Genomic DNA, 21,152 nt, shown 5'->3' on the forward strand with positions numbered 1-21,152 from the left:
TGTCCTTATACATATCTTGGCAATGTCCTAAAAGGGATCAAAACACAAGATTCTTTTGGAGAATTATTGGCATTGTCATATGGCACCATTTTGAGCTAGCCTCAAAAGTACATAGCTCATAGGCTTCAAATAGATGAAATGATTTATATTCCATTTGCTTGACAAATGAATTCATCATTTATGCCATATTATGCATAGGACATGATATTTGATCATGTTGTAAGCATGCCATAGAATACTAATTGAATACATGGTTAAATCATTAGATAACTAAAAGAGCATTCTAAGAGTACTTTAGAAGAACTAAGAGAGTGTATATGAGACAATCAGCTTAGAAAGGATCTTTATGGAAAGAGATACACACGATGTTAATTTCTAAACAGATATAAGTAATTATGAATTGTAATTGGATTTTGACTTCATTATGGAACGAAGAGTAAGTCTTGTTGGAATGAGGTTCAAGCAAAACATAATGACAAAATCTACTACAAAATAAGAATACACTACTTTAGAAGTTGAATTTAAATATGATTAGATGAATGGGGTCATTAAAAAAACTATGTTGATTTCTGCCATTCAAGGATCACATAGAAATCTTTTTGACTTCGAGAGTATACTTAATCAAGCTAAGATACTCTATGTCATGAAAGAACACCAATCATATTCTTAAGATATTTAACTACACTTAGAGTAAAGTTAAGTATGGAGTATTCACATAATTCACACATATTAAATTTTGTGAAATACATTAATAAGGTCATTGTTTGAGGTAAGTATGAATGGTTAAACTTCAGCTATAAGACTTTATTATTCTAGAAATGGATTTTTATTTGGATTTAGTATTTGGATATTGGAACATTATAACAACAACTATTAGATAATGTTATGATATATTGGGATATATTCATCACATTAATACTTGTTGTGTTCTATATTAACATGTTTAATCCATGAAGAATGTTATTATTCTAAAGGTTCATAGTTGGTTATAATTATGGGAGCAATTATAAATTAAGACTAATATGAACTGGATTGGTTGACTCTCACTAGATGAAAGGAGGCAAGTGGTTGTAACCAAGTTTCATATGTACTTGTTAGAGAACTAGTACTGAACTGACCCACATCAAGATCATCTCATGGATCACTATTATGAATGATAATTGATTAAAAGGTACTATCTTTCTATCCTTAAAACCTGAGATACATAGTGGGACTTAAGTGTAAGGAGTACTATGCTTTGATATGGTCAAATGTTGTTCCTTAATCGGGCAGTTATAAAAGTCATTTTTAGGTATGGTGTGAACTATACAAGAGGCTTATGTAGTCAAGATGGGATTTGTTCCTCTTATGTGTTGAGAGTTAGGCATCTAAGGCGCCGTACCAAAATTTGAACACCTAATGAGATTGATCGCGATCCAAATCTCATGTTCAACATGATGTGTGTAGCAAAGGGATAACTGATAAACTTACCTTATACACCAATTGTAGCTTTGAGCTTTTTTGGGAATTAGGTGTTGATAGAATGGCACAAAGTCGTATGTTGTTGGGGGCAGTGAAATGTTGCTAGACATTCACCACTGTGTATATCAATCTAATATCAATCTTGCGCAAGTGGGAGATTTAAAGATCTAGTATGCTCAAGAATCATATTAAAGTGATATTGCTAATTAACATATGATACTAATGGGTCACACTAACAACAACTTGATATAATTGATTATTTATTAGAAATTGATTTTAATAAATATTCAATAAAGCTCTTATAATTCAATTGAAAATTATTTATTTCATGGAAATAATAATTTTCATTAGCAAGTAATATAACATATTATTTCATAATGTATGAATTAATAAGTCATGTACAACATTTTGGACTAGGTAAGCTTTTTGTCTTTTAGCAAAAGACAAAGTTTATATCTTATAAACTTTGAGTTTATAAAATATAAACTTCCTTTTCTCTTTTTATCCATGATGGCTGAAATTAAGAGTGTCATAAGGGGACATGGCTTTCTAATTTGTTTAATCAAAAGTAATAAGAAGCATGAGAGACATGTAAGCTTTAGGGACATGCTTGTCTAAAGTGGAAGGACCTAATGGTTAAAGACTTCACTTTAAGACAATATAAATATGATGCTTCCACTCTTGAATTGTTGTTTCATTCTTGCTTCCCAAAACCATAACCTCCTTAAAGGAGGTTACTCTCTCTCTCTCTCTCTCTCTCTCTCTCTCTCTCTCTCTTCTTCATCTATTCTTGAAGATTACTTGCATTTTCATGCCCTCTTTAAGTTCATATTGGTTATGAACTTTAAGCTTAAGGGATTAAGAGTTTATGGACTAGCATTTACATCAAGTTGAGTCATTGTTGGTGTTTCAAAGGTTCCACATTCTTCATCAACTTCCAAGCCTCCTAAGAGGACCCAAAGAACAACAAAGGTTTTTATTTCTTTATCCTTTCTATGGTTGGTGTTTAATCTTTCAATAACTTGCAAGAAGATCCTTGGTGGGTATAAATTTTTTATGTTATGTTCAAAATTTTAAGTATTCCGTTGCCATATTTGTCTAGTTTATGAAACTATTTTTGAACTAAAACCCAACAATCCCAACTCAAAAAATTTCTCTATTATGGAAGGTTGCATTAAGTTTGCAGCAAAACTTTTAACAAAATGAAATCGAAACGTCTGAAAGATAGTAATGGAAGATAATTCATATGGTTTATCTTCATCCGACAATGAACCTACTGATACTAATTTGTTAATTGTATTATTACGTACTGTATATGTTTTGTTTCAGAATAACGCCAGTTCAAGCATTATTTATACAAGAAACTTAACCCATAAAGACTATATAGATGCTAAAAAACTACGAATTCAACATTACTTTCCAGAATAATACTAGTTCAAGCATTGTTTATGCATATTATATGTGACCTAGAAAGGAGTTTTCGCTTTTTTCAAACATGGGATGCAAGAAATCAAAGAAGTTTCAGTGTGCTACAAAATATACCTCGTAAATACATCAGAAAGCATATGGAAGCAACTTGGGCTCGTTTAGTTGGGTATCTTAATAGGTTAGAAAGAAGTTCATGTAAAATTCTTCAAAACTTATCCTATGTTGTTGTCCAAGTATATTAGGCCGAATATTTAGCCATCCAACATCCACTTACATTCAAGTTTTATACAAAGCACACGAAGCCATACATGGATTCCCTGTAATAGTTGGTACCATTGACTGCACATATTGGAATTTGACAAATTTCCCAACGGAATTGAGAGGCCAATACATGAGGGGTTATCATGAGTATCTAACAATCATACTAGAAGTAATGGCCTCATGAGATTTAGCATTTTGACATGCATTCTATGGTGCAGCCGGTTCGGACAATGATCTGAACTCCTTTATCAATCACCACTTTTTGATGAGAAATATCACTTAATAGCACCCATGTGTTCATTTAATCTGAACGGCAAACACTACCAGCATTGTTACTATTTTTGGATGGAATATATCCAACATGGGTTGTATTAATGAAATCATATCTATATCTGATAACCGACAGAAGGAAACGATTCAATAGGGCACAAGAATAAAAAAAATGACATAGAATGTTCTTTTAGGATCGTTAAAGCAAGTTGGGACACATTAAAACAACCAACATGAGTTATGCTAGCGAAAAAAACAAGACATATAATGTACATTTGTCTTTTACTACAGAATAGTTATTATGCATCAACCTAATTCCCGATCCCCCCCCCCCCCCCCTCTTGATGTAGCTATTGATCGAAAATTACTACATGAATTGCGAAATGCTGAAACCCACCAACAGCTTCGATCCGATAGTTGTGATTACACTGAGCATGCATATAATTCATCTCTGGATAACTAGTTAATTTTAATTATCGTTTTACGATTTTAATTATGTTATCTTTTTAATTATGTTTCTTTTAGTTATGGTATATTTTTTATTTGTATTAGTTTTTTTTAATTAAAAAATGTTATGTTTAATTTTAATTTTAATTTTTTTAATTTAAGTAATGATAATAGTGATATTACAAATGAGTTGAATTAATTTTGAAAAATAGATTTTATATATTGTAGGTTAAGAAAATAATATAGAGAGTAGAAGGAAAACCCCGCGGCAAATTAGTTGAGTAGATCGGAGAAATGAATATTCCCCACCATAATAATTTCCATTTGTCAAAAAAAACTTAACATCAAGCAAAAAAAAAAAAAATTCAATCATGAAATTAAAAGATATAAAAGAGACATTGATACAGATACCATTATAGGGAATTATACGGTTCATTTATTATCATTATCAAAATAAAAACTAATCAATCATAATAATGAGATGCTATTTATTCTAATATTTACACATCAAATAAAAATTAAATATTATATTAATATGCTAAAAAAAATATAATATAAAAAAAATGTAATGAAAGTATGAGTGGGGCCAGTTAAATGAAATGAATGGAAGAAAGGCGAGTAGAAGTGCAGACTTTTCTCTCTTCTCATGGCTTAAGCTTCCTGTTAGCAGCCACGTCCACGTTTCCTTCCTATAAAACCTTTACAATCAATCCCCTTTCTCCCACAACTCTCAGATTACATCTTCTTCCCCTCACTCAATCATAAGTTAACAACAATGGAGGCAATGAAGATGATGAAGCTTTTCTCACTAATGATGATGATGATGACAATGGCTGTTTCAGTTGTCTCCGCCGCTGACGAAGTTCCTGCTCCAGCTCCAATGTTGTCCGACGCCACCACAGTTTTCATCCCCACCGCCGTGGCCTCTCTTTCTGCACTAGCTTTTGCTTTCCTCTTCTAATTTCTGGTTCAGTATATGCTTCTATCGATATTCGATACTATTAATATTTAATTTCTCTTTATGATATTACGTAATAATTTTGGGGGTTGTTATCTGATTCAAACCCCTTTGTGTTCTATGTTTTGAATCTGAAATTTAATAAGATTCATATGTTGTATTAAATGATATTCCTGTAATATATCTACCATAAATGATTTTATCAAATAAGACCTATGCTTATTTAAAATTGTATTGCTTCTAAAAAAAGTCTCATACCAACGTTTTAATATTTCTTGCAATATCACGCCATTCACCAAATATAAGATTTTTTATGCGTTTTCTTTCGCTATTATACAATAAGTCAATAAGGGAACATAATTAGTCTCTCATGCTAATAAGTTTTAAAAATTAGTAAAAAACGTAAGTGAATAAAATTGCAACAATTAATACATATGAACATAATATATATAAATTATAATAAAAAATACAATTTTTTGGAACGACGGAAACACGTAAGCAAATAACTTCAGCAGCGAACTATCTCACCTCCTGTTAGGCCGCCCGATATACTCTCAACGGAGAGCCTTCGTTGCCACCTGGAACCACCACCACAGTGTGGACCCCGTCTGCTCCATGGTACAACGATCGTGGTCAATCGTTGTCTCTACCACAAACCACCACGACCAATCAGGTCTTTCTTCTTCTATCTTCCTCTCTTCTTTTCTCTTATGCGGTCTTTCTTCTTCTATCTTCCTCTCTCTTCTTTTCTCTCATGCAAGTATCTTTTTTCACCGTGCAGAGTATATCAGGTTCAATGTGGAAGGAAGGTGGATGGAGATGGTGGTGACGTGGAGGAGGATGTATATCGTGGTCATTGCCGATTTAACGGATGATCTTATAATAAAAGAATAGCTTTATTCCTATTTTGTTATATGTCACTCTATTAGGCCTCCTAATTAATGTCCTGTAACTTGTCAATCTATTGATTCTCATTTTCAAATTTCAAGTTTAAATTTTTCACTCTAGTTACATTAAATTAATAACAATATAATAAAAATTAAAATAAAATTAATACGGATTATAAAATTTCACGTATTTATTTAAATCAACGATTATAAATTTATATAACTAAAAAAATATCTCGCTACTACAAAAAAGAGCATTACCGATGGCCATAACCGTTCGTAATCCATCGCTAATGCTCTTTACCGACAGAATTGTAACACACCAAAATTCGTCGTTACTTGTCGCTAATTGTTTGTAACGGATTTCCGACGGCTATGGATAATTTTTAGTGACGGATTTTTCCGTCAGAAATAGTAATGGATCACCAACAGAATATATTTTGTAACGATTTACCGACGGAATTTTTTGCAATGGATTACCGACGAAAAAAATTACTAACGGATTACCAACAGAATCTGAAATAACTTACTAACGGATTACCAACAGAATTTGGAATAACTTACTAACAGATTACTAAGGGAATCTCGAAATGACTAAATTTTTTTTTTGTGAAAGCTTAGCGACGGATTTTGGCATTATAAAAATTGTACAAATTAATGAATAAATAAAAAACTAAAAATAATTACATATTCAACACATAAATTTTTTAAACATACATCAAATCTATATTTTAAAACCAACAAATATAAAAGTAAATCCTTAGATTTCAATCACTTAACATACATTAAATCTATAAATTTCAATCCATATTGTCAAATACTATAAATTTTAATCCATATTGTCAACAACCAATAGATAATTCTTTTTTGATTAGCTCATGAATTCCACACCTTTCATTGAGACTTGTTAGCTAGAGAGATATTTATATATTGTCAAATACCATAAATGCCCTCAAAAGTTGGCCATAAAGGGCTTGCTTTATGTTTTTTCTCATTATAGTTGCATACTTTCAAATAATCATAATAGAAACCATTTTCTGTTTTTTCATGATTATACAAAATACTTTATGTTTTTACTCATAATAGCAATGTACTTTTGCCATAATCCCTAATTACAACTTGTATCAGAGTAGATTGCTACTTCATAATGTATGATGCCATAATCAATACATTGGTAAAGTACATTGTTATTTCTCACAATTAAGCCTTAAAAATATCAAATTATTTCAATATTACATTTATATCTTCCAGTGAATTGCTTCAAAAGATAATTTATTTTGTTAAGATTACGTCTTTCCATCTCCTCTCGTAACTTCACCTCACTATCAAGATTGGCTTGTATTTCCTCTCGTTTCTTCACTTCCCGTTCGAGCATGCTCTCTAATTCATTTATCTAAAATATGTTCAAACAAACATATATAATTAGTATAAAATAGAGAAGGAGACAGTAACATACTTTACTATGTTTATCACAATATAGTGAACGCATCCACAATAAAAACATAATTTACATAATAACAAATTTACATCATATACCTATTAGCAATGACCTTTACTTTTGTACCAATATAGCAAGACATTAGGTAGGTCCTAGGACCTACCTTTTTTTTAATTACCATATATATATATATATATATATATATATATATATATATATATATATATATATATATAAATTAAAAAAAGGAAAAAGGAATGTCGCATAGTGGTACTCGCGTTCTCGCAGGGGCAAGACGAACGTTGCATTAATCAACAATCTTTATCACTGTGATCACTGATCGTTCCTGCTCCGATCACCATCCGGCCAGGCCGCCGCTCACCGCCCACTGACCAGCACTCCAGCCAACAACCCACCGTCCGTCCCCTGTGGCTTTGTCTCTTGAATCTTGATCAGATTATAGTTTTGAGAATTTGAGGTTTGTAAGTTTGTTACAATTTTCGAATTCTTGTTGGTCAAAACCATTTGTAACACTAGTTTGTATGGTTATCAGTTTCATTCACTTGACTTATTGATCATATTACAGTTTTGAGAATTTGAGGTTTGTAAGTTTGTTACAATTTCCAAATTCTTGCTGTTCACAACCCTTTGTAACACTAGTTTGTCTGATTATCAGTTTAATTCACTTGACTTATTGTCTATTGATCACTCAATTTCAGAATTTATTTAGTTTTTTTGTTGTTATTGTCTATTTGATATAAGAACATTGTTTAATTGTTATTGTCTTGATTTTATGATTTTTCTATTTGATAACACAATATTGATATTTGATATTGGTAATTATTTTGAATCTTTTATAACATTCAATTTTTACAATTCAATTTCAGTATCAAGATACAAGAATGTCTTTGCATATGTTTTATAAAAAGAAAGAAGATATCGAACAACAACAAAAGTATACGAAGGTTGATTTAAACTCACTACTTGTTGATACATTTGAACGACCAAGTATAGAACTTTATCATGTAAACCAAAGAGATGAAATTAGAAGAGCATACTTGCAAAAATGGCCTTTCCACCCTCTAAATCATAAGTTTCCACCACATGATTTTGGAGGTAAACCTCAAAGATTTATTGAATCTTGGTTTGGTGATAATAAATATTGGTTAGAATATAGTATAAAATAGGATGTTGCATTCTATTTATGTTGTTATCTATTCAAATCAAGTATACCAAATCAAGCTGGATAAGATCATTTTGTGAAATCTGGATTCAAAGCTTGGAATAGGAAATCAGGAATAGATAAACACAAAGAAGGAACTATACACATTATTGCTGTCCAAAAGTGTCAAAGTTTGATGAACCAAAGACAATCCATCACGTCAGCTTTTGAGAAACAAACTTCATTAAAAGAAAAAGAATATCAGACTCGTTTAAATGCTTCAATTGATTGTGTTAGGTTCCTACTCCGAAAAGGGTTAGCATTTCGTGGTCATAACGACAAGGAAGACTCAAATAATAAAGGTAAGTTTCTTGAACTATTACAGTGGTTAGCCGATTGATGTGATGTTGTAGATCATGTTGTGTTAAAGAATGCCCCAAAAAATTCTCAAATGAAATGCGGTGAAATCCAGAAAGACATTGTGCAAGCATGTTCAGATCTAATTTTAAATGTTATTACGGGAGATCTTGGAAATGGTTTTTTTGCAATTTTCGCTGACGAGTCACATGATGTGTCATGTAAAGAACAATTGGCATTGGTTTTGCGATTTGTTAATAGAAAATGTGAAATTGTAGAAAGGTTTGTTGGCCTTAGAAATGTTAATGACACTTCAGCTTTGTCACTAAAGGCTACTATTTATGATATGCTTTCAAAATGGAATTTGAGTCCTACTAGGATTAGAGGACAATGCTATGATGGAGCTAGTAACATGAGTGGTGCATTTAATGGATTGAAGACTTTGATTATGAATGAAACAAAATCTGCACACTTTGTTCATTTTTTTTGCTCACCAATTACAGTTAGCCCTAGTTTTTGTTGCAAAGAATCACACAACGGTTAATGATTTCTTTGATGTGGTTTCTCAGTTATTGAATATTATTGGAACTTCTTACAAACAACGAGATGAGTTAAGAAAAAAACAAGCAGCTAAAGTTATGGCAGCATTGGCTGAAGGTATGCTTTATGTAGTTTAGTTTCAATTCTTTATGTTAATTGTTCAACTAATTAAAATTTTATGTTGTTTATTTCAGGTGATCTTGAGAGTGGTACCGGTTTGAATCAAGAACTTGATATTAAACGACCATCTGATACTTGATGGGGTTCTCATTTTGCATCTTTATTAAATATCCAGACCATATATCCTTCCATTTGTGATGTACTTGAAGACCTTGGTAAATTTGATACTAATCGTGATCGTAAAGCTGAAGCAATTCGCATCATAAAGTTGTTAAATCGTTTGATTTTGTGTTTTGTCTACATTTGATGGTTGATATCTTGGGAGTTACGGATCATTTGAATACAATACTACAAAGAAAAGATCAAGATATCGTAAATGCCATGAATCAAGTAAGTAGCTCAAAAAAAGCTATTCAACAAATTAAGGATATAGGATGGGAACCACTTTTAGAGAAAATTACTTTGTTTTTTGTTAAAAATGAAGTTGAAGTCATGGATATGGAAAATGCATATTATAATGGATATAGTCGTTGAAGATGTTCACAGTTTAGTAATGTTTGTTACTACCAACTACCACATTGATTTATAAATTTATTGTCTTTTATCATTAGTGAATAAGATATATATATATATATATATATATATATATATATATATATATATATATATATATATATATATATATTAAAGGTTAACAACTTGCACCATCCCCAAGTTGATGTATTTAAGAAAGTGATTGGTATGCAACTTCGAGAGCTGAACCATCGCTTTAATGAAGTAAAGACGAATTTACTTCTTTGTATTGCTTGTTTGTGCCCTAGTGAAACTTTCAAAGCCTTTGATTTAGATAAAATAATGAAGATGGCTACAATTTATCCATAAGAGTTTCCAACAGAATATGATCTTCGAGTTCTTGAAGTGGAGCTTGGAAATTACATTAAAGATGTACGAGAAAATGAACAATTTAATGATTTAAAGAGCATTGGAGACATTGCCAAAAAGATGGTCAAAGAAAAGAAACATATAATATTTCCTAAGATTTATCTTCTTGTAAGACTTGCATTGATCTTACCCGTAGTAACAACAAGTATGGAACCCGCGTTTTCAGCAATGAAGTTGATAAATACTGATATACGCAACAAAATGAGTGATCAATTTTTTAGTGATAGTTTAGTGTCGTATGTTGAAAAAAATGTTTTACAAGGTATCGGTAACGACGCAATTGTGAAAGTGTTTCAAGATATAAGACCTCGTAGGGTTCAATCGTAAGAACTTTATTATAACTTTTGAAACGATGTTTAAATATTTTAGGTATATAACCCGACCCGCTACCACTAGTATTTTTGTACTCTTTCAAAATTTTTAATTTTAATTTACATAAGGAACCACCTTGCTTTTAGTTCTAGATTCGCCACTGAATGTACATACATTTATATAAGAACATACTATATATAAATCAATATAGACACATACCTTTTATCTATAATAGCAATATATTTTACTATTTTTATCATAATATAGACGCATACCTTTTTTTGAGATAAGGTGTACTCATAGGATGATGAACCACACTCGTAAGGTGTCCCCAACACGACGTTGGTCGGATCTGATGATCCTACATGCCCTTCTTTTTCCCGCCAACACAATGCTCCCATATTTTGGCATCACCCAATGGATGTTGACTAGGGTCGGGTCCATATTTCTCATACATTGCCTTTTCGTATGTGTCCTACAATTTACCAAAACATAAAAATTGTTACCACTCTAAACACTTGAAAAATAATTAAATACATCAAATCTTAAATCTAAAAGGGATAAAGATAACTTACAAATACGGTCCAAGACTTCTCATTAACCCAGTGCTTAGATTGGCTCCCAATCAACTCTCCAGATGCCAACTACACTTTTGCACTCTTTTCAAGGTGAGTCTCCTTGAAAATGTCTCCCCACAAAGGGTCTTCATCCTTCGCCTTCTTCTACAAAAAAACATAGTTGTAGTTTATGCTAAACTAAAAACAAATTACTAAAATTTATAAAAAAATATTCATTTACCATCTTCTTGCGGTGTTGTTTTGTTGTAATTGAGCCACCCGTTTGTACCAAGATGGAACCATTAACTTACGGTTTCTCTTTCTGCTCTCGGATATATTTCTCCAAAGTATCAGCGTCCCATATCTGTGTAGTAATAAATACATGTTATGTTATGATTATTATAATAAATTTATTTTATTATATCACTTTACCGTGCCCAAAGCCTGCTATACGTCAGATGTTATCCAAGTAGGCAGAAAATCATGCATCACTTAGAAGTCATAAGTCTCCCCTGGTGGGAAGACATGACTAGCCTTTTTAGCTGCTAATGCAGATGTCGTTCTAGCACCGTCGATAATGTCTCTATATCGACAGTTTGAGACATTTTTAAAGCCTTCAAAGATTTTATCCTCCTCTGACTCAGGCTATTGATAAATCCCCTATAACAAGTATAATGTAAAGTTAAATTAGCAAACTTAAAACAAACAAAGATAAATTATAAAGTATTATTAATACATTACCCCAAAAGCATCAAACATATTCTTCCGAACATCCAACTGGACCTTTTTCCATGTAAGCCAAACATCATTCATAAACTCTTTCATTATACTTGCGATCTGACGATGCACAAATTCATCAAGTAACCTATAATATCAAATTAACCAAATTAGTATATTTATAACATCAGTAATCAACATAAATTTCAATAACAGAAAACATACCCTCGCCCGAGTCGTGTTATCCGTATCCTCTAAGAAGGATGAGCCAGAGGCGAACGTAGGATATTGGACCCACGCTTAACAATATCCCCCCTTGCTATCCCCATCAGACTCGAAGTCCTCCTGGTCGGAGATGGTATCTGGTCCATGTGGGTCATAAAATGTGGGATAGTCAATGTCACTACCAACCAAACTCATCTGTGATCCTTTACCTGATTTGCTGCCACCCACAAGACGTGAATCATGTTGCATCATGATTATATTATCTCCTCTGCCTCCTCTATCACTACCATCTCTCATTCCTCCTCTGTTAGTACCATCTCTCATGCCTCTTATGTTACTACCATCTCTTATGCCTCTCATGCCTCCTTAGTTATTAGTACCTCCCGTGCCTCATCTATCTCCACCTTTATCAATACCCCCTCCACGCCCGTCTCCACTGTAACTAATGACTTTTTTTCCACCTTTATTAATACCCCTCCCACGTTCGTCTCTACTGTAACTAATGTCTTTTTTCCACCTTTATCAATACTCCCTCCAAGACCGTCGCTGAAACCTTTCGGAGGAGGATATGTACGACCCATATTATGTACTTTATAAGAAAAAGAAAGGTTAGCTAAATATACTAAAGTCGATATCAATAATTTAAAGTGCACATACCCTATAATATATCACAAATAATTTAAAATGGGAATCAATAATCAAGTTCATCCTTAATTAGAAGAGTGATCGGATAAATCAAATTCATCTTCATCATCGTCTGTATCTTCAAACCCTTGAAATTATTCCTCCTCTCGAGCCCCTTCTTCATTTCTCTATGTATCAGACTATTGAAATTCTCCATATGTGACTAGGTTTATGCATTCATTATTAACGACTTCATTTGTATACTCGAACCGTTCATCAATCTGAAAGAATTGATCAACTTCCATGTTTTCATCGTTCACGACTTCAAATAAATATTCAACGACTTCATATATCCCTCGTGGTTTTGTCTTGATAACAGGCCGCCAATCTTTTGTATCCCTTTTCATATCAAGTTATGGTGTATAATACGCTTGTTCCACTTGTGATGCCAAGACAAAAGGGTCATAAATTTGAAGTTGGGACTTGGGTTTAATATCAACCAACTTATTTTTGTTAACTTTTACACCATGGACATTTTCAAACCATGTACATTTGAATACTAAAACACACCCGCCACCAGGATATTCAACCTCTATTACCTCATCCAGTATGTCATAGTAGTCAGTCTCTTCGTCATTATAATTTGTCACTCTCACGTATACTCCACAATTATTCGTTATATGTCTATCACCATGCCTTTGTGTGTTGAATTTATAATCGTTTACAAAGTATCCTTTGTGAGATTTAACATGTTGTGATGGTCTTTTTGCTATAACTTTCAAATGGTTAGTGCTTTCATCCGAATCCTTTATCTAGATTAAAGAACACACATTTTATTATGTTGGCGAATGATGAATTAATAGTTATCAATACAACTTAGTCGGTTTAACTTTCATCCGACTCCTTTACCTACATTAAAGAACACTGGTTCGATTCCAGCTATATAAATTGCAAAATTGAAGCAGCTTGAAAGGAAAAAATCTATGTCTAGTCCTATATTGTATTTTTAAGAGTTCATACATCCTATATGATGGGTTTGAGCCACAAGAACATCCTATGTGCTCATGCAAACCCTAATGCTTGGATCTAGGTTTCTCTAATTGTACATGCATTCATCTATGACTTTCTAACCCTATCTCTAGACATAATAAATCGAAATTATAATGACCAAATAAGATCTAGAAGATTACCTCTTGTTGCTTGCTTGACTCTTCTTGTCTTTGATGCTTAGAGTCACAAATGTAACTCCTCTAATGGCATACAAACACCAACTAGTAAAAGGGTAGTATTTGAGAGAGGGAGGAGGCACACAAAATCGTTTCTAGGGTTCTTAGAAAAGTAGTGGCCCATTTCTGTAGCCCAGGGGTTCTATTTATACTGTGAGCAGCTAGGGTTTCAGTCAAAACCCTAATGGACAGCTTAAACATTATGCAGCCCATGGAACCTTCTGGAATAACGCCATGGACAAAAATATGATGGGCTCCCGTTATAATTTCGTTCATCCCTATATCCATTAGGTTTCCCAGCCCAAAATACAACTATCACACGTTTGACAGTTTAAGTCCCCTTTATTCAATTAATCTCTTTTACTCACCAAATTAATTCCTAATTAATCTATTACTAATATTAATCAAATAATCTGATTTCTCCTTTAATATATTATTCTTATAATATATTAATAAACCTTAATATCTTTTCTCACTCCATAAATTACCCTGTCAAGTTGCTATGCTGAAGACAACCCAAAAGGACCATACATAACCGGGTCAAGTACTTACCATTTATAGTTACGGGCTTAGAAACTAATCCAATTGTCTCCCACTTGGATAAGTCTAGTAACTACAAATGATATCACAATCTGATTAGCAATCATAGCTCTCAAAGATGTTGTCGAACTCTGATCTTTTCAGTAACATGTCCTTTAGATAAGGGATCATATAGTCCTCTATTCTAGATATCGCACGGACAATTACATGGAACATAGTCATACTTATTGTCCAGCAGTTTGTTTCTCGATCTCTGATTTCATCTGACATAATACTTAATTGAACACATCAATTCAGTCCTGACCGGGCCTGGCTCATAAGTCAAACCAAATCATCGAGGGTCCCTGATATCACTTTTATCCTCTTAGGATAAAAGGAACAGATAAACTTCGACTTATATGCATTTATTATTCACTAACCAAATCATGCACAACAATGCGTTTTATAACATCAAGTTGGTAATGCGTTTCCGCATTATCAATGCATAACCAATTACCAAACAATAAACAATATATCTAGGTTTTAAGACCATATAATATTATCGTCTTGCGATCACTCGAGATAAATTCCATGAAGTGATTCCAGCAAGCGTAGGTTTATTCCAATGCTAAAATCAAACTCATAAGCACTCATAAACGTTGTAGCAAACTTTTCCTATGTCTAATACATTTCAAACAATCTACACACCAATTCATGACAATCTTCATTCATACCTACTTCCAACATATGAACGACTGTGGACGGTTCGAATAATTCTTATTATTCAGGAACTCAAAACATGCAAATTGAAACAATAGGTAAACAATTAACATAAGACAGTAACATTACTAATAAATAATACTTTTTTATTTAATCATCAAATGCCAATTAAAATTTATCTATTACACGTTTCCAAACTATCTAATCTAAACTAATATCGTCCTTCAGCCCGATGCTCATAGCATGCTGCAAGTGCTTAACCCTGCTCAGTCCCTTCGTAAGCGGATCTGCTGGGTTATCCTCTGATGATACCCTCTTTACTACGAGGAGTCCTTCTTCCACACGATGTCAAATAAAATGTTATTTTCTGTCGATATGTCGAGATCTTCCGTGATCCCTCGGTTCCTTGGTCAAGGCAACCGCTCCTTCATTATCACAAAAAATTTCTATTGGCTCTTTATGGCTGGCACAACTCCAAGGTCTCCAATGAAGTTCTTCAACCATATTGCCTCTTTGGATGCTTCGCCCACTGCAATGTACTCTGATTTGTACGTTGAATCAGCTACGGTCTCTTGCTTGGAACTTTTCCAAGTCACGGCTCCTCCATTAAGGGTAAAGACCCAGCTCTACTGCGAACAGTAGTTGTCCTTATCCGTCTGAAAACTGGCATCACTGTACCCTCGCAACTTTAAATCATCACTCCCACCGAGGACTAGAAACCATTCCTTGGTCCTCCGAAGGAACTTAAGAATGTTCTTGACTGCGGTCCAATGCACTTTGCCATGGTTACCTTGATATCTGCTGACCATGCTCAAAGCGAAGGCCACATCAGGGAGAGTACAAGTCATAACATACATAATCGAGCCAACTGCGGAAGCGTATGGTAATCGGCACAATTCTGCTATCTCGACTTCGGTACTCGGACTTTGAGTCTTACTCAACTTGGCATTGCTTTGGATCGGTAACTCCCCCTTCTTTGAATTCTCCATACTAAAACGTTTTAGTACCTTGTCCATGTAAGTATTATGACTAAGTCCTATTAGTCTCTTACTTCTGTCTCTCACTATCCTTATTCCCAAAATATAGGAAGCTTCTCCGAGGTCCTTCATAAGGAAGCACTTCCCGAGCCAGGACTTAACCTCCTGCAGTGTCGGGATGTCGTTTCCCATGAGTAGTATGTTATCGACATATAATACGAGGAAGCTAACTATACTTCCACTGGCTTTGACATACACACATGATTCATCCTCGCTTCGTAGAAAGCCAAACTCTTTGACTTTCTCATCGAAACAAAGATTCCATCTGCGAGACGCTTGTTTCAGTACATAAATGGACTTCTCAAGCTTGCACACTCTATTAAGATGCTTCGCATTGACAAAAGCCTCTAGTTGAGCCATGTAAACATCCTCAACCAACTTCCCATTAAGGAAAGCAATTTTGACATCCATATGCCATATTTCATAATCATGAAATGCAGTAATGGCCAGCATCACCCTAATAGATTTTATCTTAGCAACCGGTGAAAAGGTTTCATCATAATCAATTCCAGGAGTTCGAGTGAAACCCTTTGCGATCAATCGTGCCTTGTATGTGTGCGTATTCCTATCCATGTCAGTCTTCTTCTTGAAGATCCACTTGCACCCGACCGTCTTACGTCGAGACACATGGTCAACCAAATTTCAAACTTCGTTTTCATACATGGACTGAATCTCGCTGTCCATCGCCTCTTTCCAATTCTTAGACTCTGAGCCTGCCATGGCTTCCTTTTAGCTATTAGGTTCGTCCAAATTTATTAGTTTACTATCACTAATATATGTGCCCCCTTCTATAGTAATATGAAAACCATATAACTAGGATTGAACTCTAACTCTTTCGGAATGTCTAAGAGGTAAGGACTCGTCAATCGGTTCAACCAGAGTTTCCTCCTCAGGTTGAGCGCTAGCGTTAGAGGTTCCTTCATCGCTCAACTCTTGAATCTCTTCAAGAGCGATTTGCCTCCCACTGTCCCCTTGGCTTATGATTTCTCACTCTCGGAAAACCCCTCTCCTCGCAACGAAGACAACATTGTCACTCGGTCTATAGAAGAGATACCCAAAGGATTTCTATGGGTAGCCAATGAAAATACACCACTCACTATGAGGTTCGAGTTTGTAGTGAGTCTCTCGTCTTACAAAAGCCTCGCAACTCCAAACCTTGATATGTGCCAACGAGGGAGCCTTCCCTATCCACATCTTGTGAGGTGTTTTGGCAACCTTCTTCGTAGGGACTAAGTTAAGGATATGGGTGGCAGTCTCCAAGGCATACCCCTAAAATGAGATAGGTAGTGAATCATGACTCATCACGAAACCAACCATGTCCAAAAAGGTTCGATTACGCCCTCAGCCACACCGTTCAACTGCGGTGTCCTAGGCGGCGTCAATTGAGAAACGATTTCGCATTCCTTAAGATAGTCGTGGAATTCAAGACTTAGGTACTCTCCTCCTCAATCGGATCGAAGCATCTTGATTTTCCTTCCGAACTGATTCTCCACTTCTTGTTTAAACTCTTTGAACTTTTCAAAGGTTTCTGACTTGTGCTTGATTAAGTAGGTATACCCATATCTACTATAATCATCGTAAAAGTCATGTAGAAGCGGCTCGCATCCCTTGTGGTTAATCTAAAGGGCCCACACACATCGATGTGTATGAGATCCAATAGACCCTCACCCCTCTCACAAGTGCCAGTGAAGCGTGACTTGGTCATCTTTCCAAGTAAACAAGACTCGCACACGTCATTGTCCCTAAGGTCGAATGACTCCAACACTCCATCCTTTTGGAGTTGGGCTATGCATTTCCTGTTGACATGTCCAAGACAGCAATGCCACGAGCATGATATATCCAAACCATTGGATGAATAAATCCACGACACATCATTTCCTAAGTTATCTACAACCATCACAGTTTCATATATTCCATTACAAGGCAATGCTTCAAAATAAAATACACCATTAAGATAAGCATTAATAGAACCCTTGTCATTATCAAATGAATATCTAAAACCTTGTCTATATTAACCATGAAATGAACTGATGTTTCTTGCCATATCTGGCGAATAGCAACAATTGTCTAAATCTAATCCTAATCCACTACTGAGCATTAAAGAGTAACTTCCGATCATGGTGACAGTGTTCCCCATGATCAAATTTATCTTCCCATGCTCCACATCCCTATCTCTTCTTAGGCCCTACAAGTCAGAACAAATGTGAAAACCACATCCTGTATCAAGAACCCAAGAAATGGAATGTGATGAATCATTAGATTTAATAGTGTAAATACCTGCGTAGGATGGCTTGATCTTTCCATCCTTGGTGGCCTGCAGATATTTTGGGCAGCTTATCTTCCAATGCCCTATTTTGTGGCAGTAGTGGCACTCTACCTCCTTTGGGTTAGAGTTGGGTTTAGCAGAACCAACTTTGGTTCCACTAGAAGAGGTACCATCTTGGGATTTACCTTTGTAGTGGCTCTTTGAAAGATCCTTCCTCTTCTTACCCTTCCCTTGCCCAATAGCCAAAACAGGGCCAACGGTTGGAGATGGAGTTGATGCAACATAATTATCCATGAGATTTCTCTTAGCAGTCCTAATCAAGCCTTGAAGCTTGCTCAAGGTGACCTCTTCCTTATTCATATGGTAGGTCATTAGGAACTAGTTGTAGCAGGGAGGCAGGGAGTGAAGGATGATGTCAATCACCAGCTCTTCATCAAAGTTAACATTCAACTTTATTAGATGATCAACATATCTCTGCATTTTTTGCAGATGAGCGATAAGGGACTCTCCACTACACACTTGGGTAGTGATCATCGAAGTGATGATCTCATATGTAACAGCCCGGATTCCTAGGTATTTATTATTATTGTATTTTTGGTATTTTGTGAGGAGACTCGGCGAGTTGGAGCTCAAACTCGCCGAGTAGGATCGTGGGTTGGACGCGGGTTCGCGTCTGGACTCGGCGAGTCCAAGGAGTGGACTCGGCGAGTCCACGCTGTTTAATGAAACCCTAATTTCCAGGGTATGAGACCTATTTAAGGGGGCTTATGGCCGTCATTAGCGGCCACCAACCCCAGAGTGAACCCTAAAGAGTCTTTGAGCGTTTTGTGAGAGAGAAGAGGAGGATCCTTGACTATTTGTGGGTGTTTTTGCACATAGAAGAGGATCAAGGCAAGAGGAGACCAAAGAAGGTGCTAATCCAGTGATTTTTGAGCTCAGAGACTTCATTTGATGTATCCATTCGTTCCTTTCTCAGTCCTTGATGTGAATCTTAGAGTTAGGGTTTCTTTATGGAGTGATCCATGGGAGTAATTGGCCTCTTCTTGTGTTGGTGCTCTAGATCTGGACCCAAAGAGGTCCAGAGACCCTTTTCCCTCAAGCTTTATGAGTGTTAATGGAGGCCATGAGCTTAGAATAGAACTCTAGAGACCATATCATCAAATAAGGCCTTTGGACCTTTGCATGAGCACCAAGATTGTGACTTTACGTGATATATGTGCTTGGAAGGACTGGATCTAGGAGTTATTGGAACAGATCTGACCTCAGGAGTGAGTTTGAGTTCATGCATCGCATAGACTCGCCGAGTCCGAAGAACAGACCCGGTGAGTAGCATGAAGATTGTCCATAACCACTCAGCGAGTGGTCTTGCCGAGTTAAGGAGCTAACTCAGTGAGTCAGGGAGAGTCAGAGAGGGTTGACGGCTGGACTGAGTCAAGTTGGAACTCGCCGAGTTATTCTTGAGACTCGGCGAGTTGAGTCGTGGTGGCCCCACGATTCATGCCAGGTGGAACTCGTCGAGTCAGGGGGAGTACTCGACGTGTCAAGAGAGGATCCGAGGGAGTCAGCGAACACGTGTAGACTCGCCGAGTCACTTTGGTGCACTCGCCGAGTCGGGTCAAAGTTGACCGCTGACCAGAGTTGACCAGTGTTGACTTAATAGGGCTAGTCAACCTTAGATGCGAAAATGTTAATTTGAGATATATTGTATTATAGGAGGATTATAGCTCGGGGGATCGAGCACGAGTGGTTTCAGGGATTTGCGATTATCGAGATACATGAGGTGAGTCTTTTCACTATACTTTACCTTGAGTAGGTAACTAGAGTTATGTGATACAGTGTTTGTATGCTATATATGTATGATATGTGTTGTACTGCATTATTTCTATGTGATTTATGCTGTGCATGTTTACAGGGTTAGAACCTGAGGGTTCACAGAGTTTGGGTGCACGGACCCACAGAGTTATAGCCTCGAGTGGCTAATATGTGTTATATGTAGTATTTTGGGGAACTCACTAAGCTATGTGCTTACAGTGTTTGGTGTTATTGTTTCAGGTATTAGTGATGACCGAGGGAAGGCGCCGGCTTGATGTGTACATACACACGGGATTTTTACATTACGAGATCTTGGGAATTTTTGTATGAATTGGATTGAATTTCAAACACGGGTGTTTCTATGAATATTAAGTGAATTATGTTTTTATAAAATTTACAAATTTGTTTTGAAATTTACGACGTAAAATCATACCTCTCTTGCCTCGCACTTTGGTAGTACTGGTCCAGCAAGTCATGATGCATCTCATAGGGGTACATGTCCTCATAGGACTTTTGGAGTTCGGAAGTCATTGTTGCTAGCATAATGCGATGGAATTTCGTGGCATAACAACCATGGGCCTCAAAGGCAACGACCTCTTCGGTAGTAGCAGTGTTCATGTCGATCTCCTTCAGCTCCTTATCTAGGACATACTCTTTGTCCTCATAACGAGCGAACATTTTAATGTTACGGATCCAATCGTTGAAATTGTTTCCGTCGAACATCACCCTCCCACACAAGTTCATGAGTGAGAATGAGCCGAAGGAACTCGAGCCAGACGCGTTGTTGTTGTTCATGTTCGACATCTGAAAAGGAAAAGAACAAAGTTTGATTAGAAATGAATCCCTAATTAAACACCCAAATGAGA

General features: G+C 35.5%; 2 protein-coding genes across 2 annotated transcripts; both read left to right on the forward strand.

Moving 5' to 3' along the window:
* Positions 1-8,052: 8,052 nt before the first annotated feature.
* LOC111898664 (uncharacterized) lies at positions 8,053-9,468 on the forward strand. The gene is made up of 5 exons (XM_023894559.1): positions 8,053-8,266; positions 8,429-8,674; positions 8,726-9,144; positions 9,239-9,326; positions 9,404-9,468. The coding sequence occupies exons 1-5, from the start codon at positions 8,053-8,055 to the stop codon at positions 9,466-9,468; spliced, it is 1,032 nt and encodes a 343-aa protein (XP_023750327.1).
* A 167-nt stretch (positions 9,469-9,635) lies between these two features.
* Positions 9,636-10,598, forward strand: LOC111898663 (uncharacterized). Its single transcript, XM_052768922.1, has 3 exons — positions 9,636-9,719; positions 9,814-9,874; positions 10,225-10,598. The coding sequence occupies exons 1-3, from the start codon at positions 9,636-9,638 to the stop codon at positions 10,596-10,598; spliced, it is 519 nt and encodes a 172-aa protein (XP_052624882.1).
* The last annotated feature ends 10,554 nt before the right edge of the window (positions 10,599-21,152 follow it).

This window comes from Lactuca sativa, chromosome 2, assembly GCF_002870075.4.
Source record: "Lactuca sativa cultivar Salinas chromosome 2, Lsat_Salinas_v11, whole genome shotgun sequence".
Classification (NCBI taxonomy): Eukaryota; Viridiplantae; Streptophyta; class Magnoliopsida; order Asterales; family Asteraceae; genus Lactuca; species Lactuca sativa.

Coding starts and splice junctions, on each gene's coding strand:
- LOC111898664 (XM_023894559.1), top strand. CDS start 8,053: ATGTCTTTGCATATGTTTTATAAAAAGAAAGAAGATATCGAACAACAA. Junction 9,145..9,238: donor AAACAAAATCTGCACACTTT/GTTCATTTTTTT, acceptor GTGGTTTCTCAG/TTATTGAATATTATTGGAAC. Junction 9,327..9,403: donor TATGGCAGCATTGGCTGAAG/GTATGCTTTATG, acceptor TGTTTATTTCAG/GTGATCTTGAGAGTGGTACC.
- LOC111898663 (XM_052768922.1), top strand. CDS start 9,636: ATGGTTGATATCTTGGGAGTTACGGATCATTTGAATACAATACTACAA. Junction 9,720..9,813: donor TCGTAAATGCCATGAATCAA/GTAAGTAGCTCA, acceptor TTAAAAATGAAG/TTGAAGTCATGGATATGGAA. Junction 9,875..10,224: donor AGTCGTTGAAGATGTTCACA/GTTTAGTAATGT, acceptor AGTTTCCAACAG/AATATGATCTTCGAGTTCTT.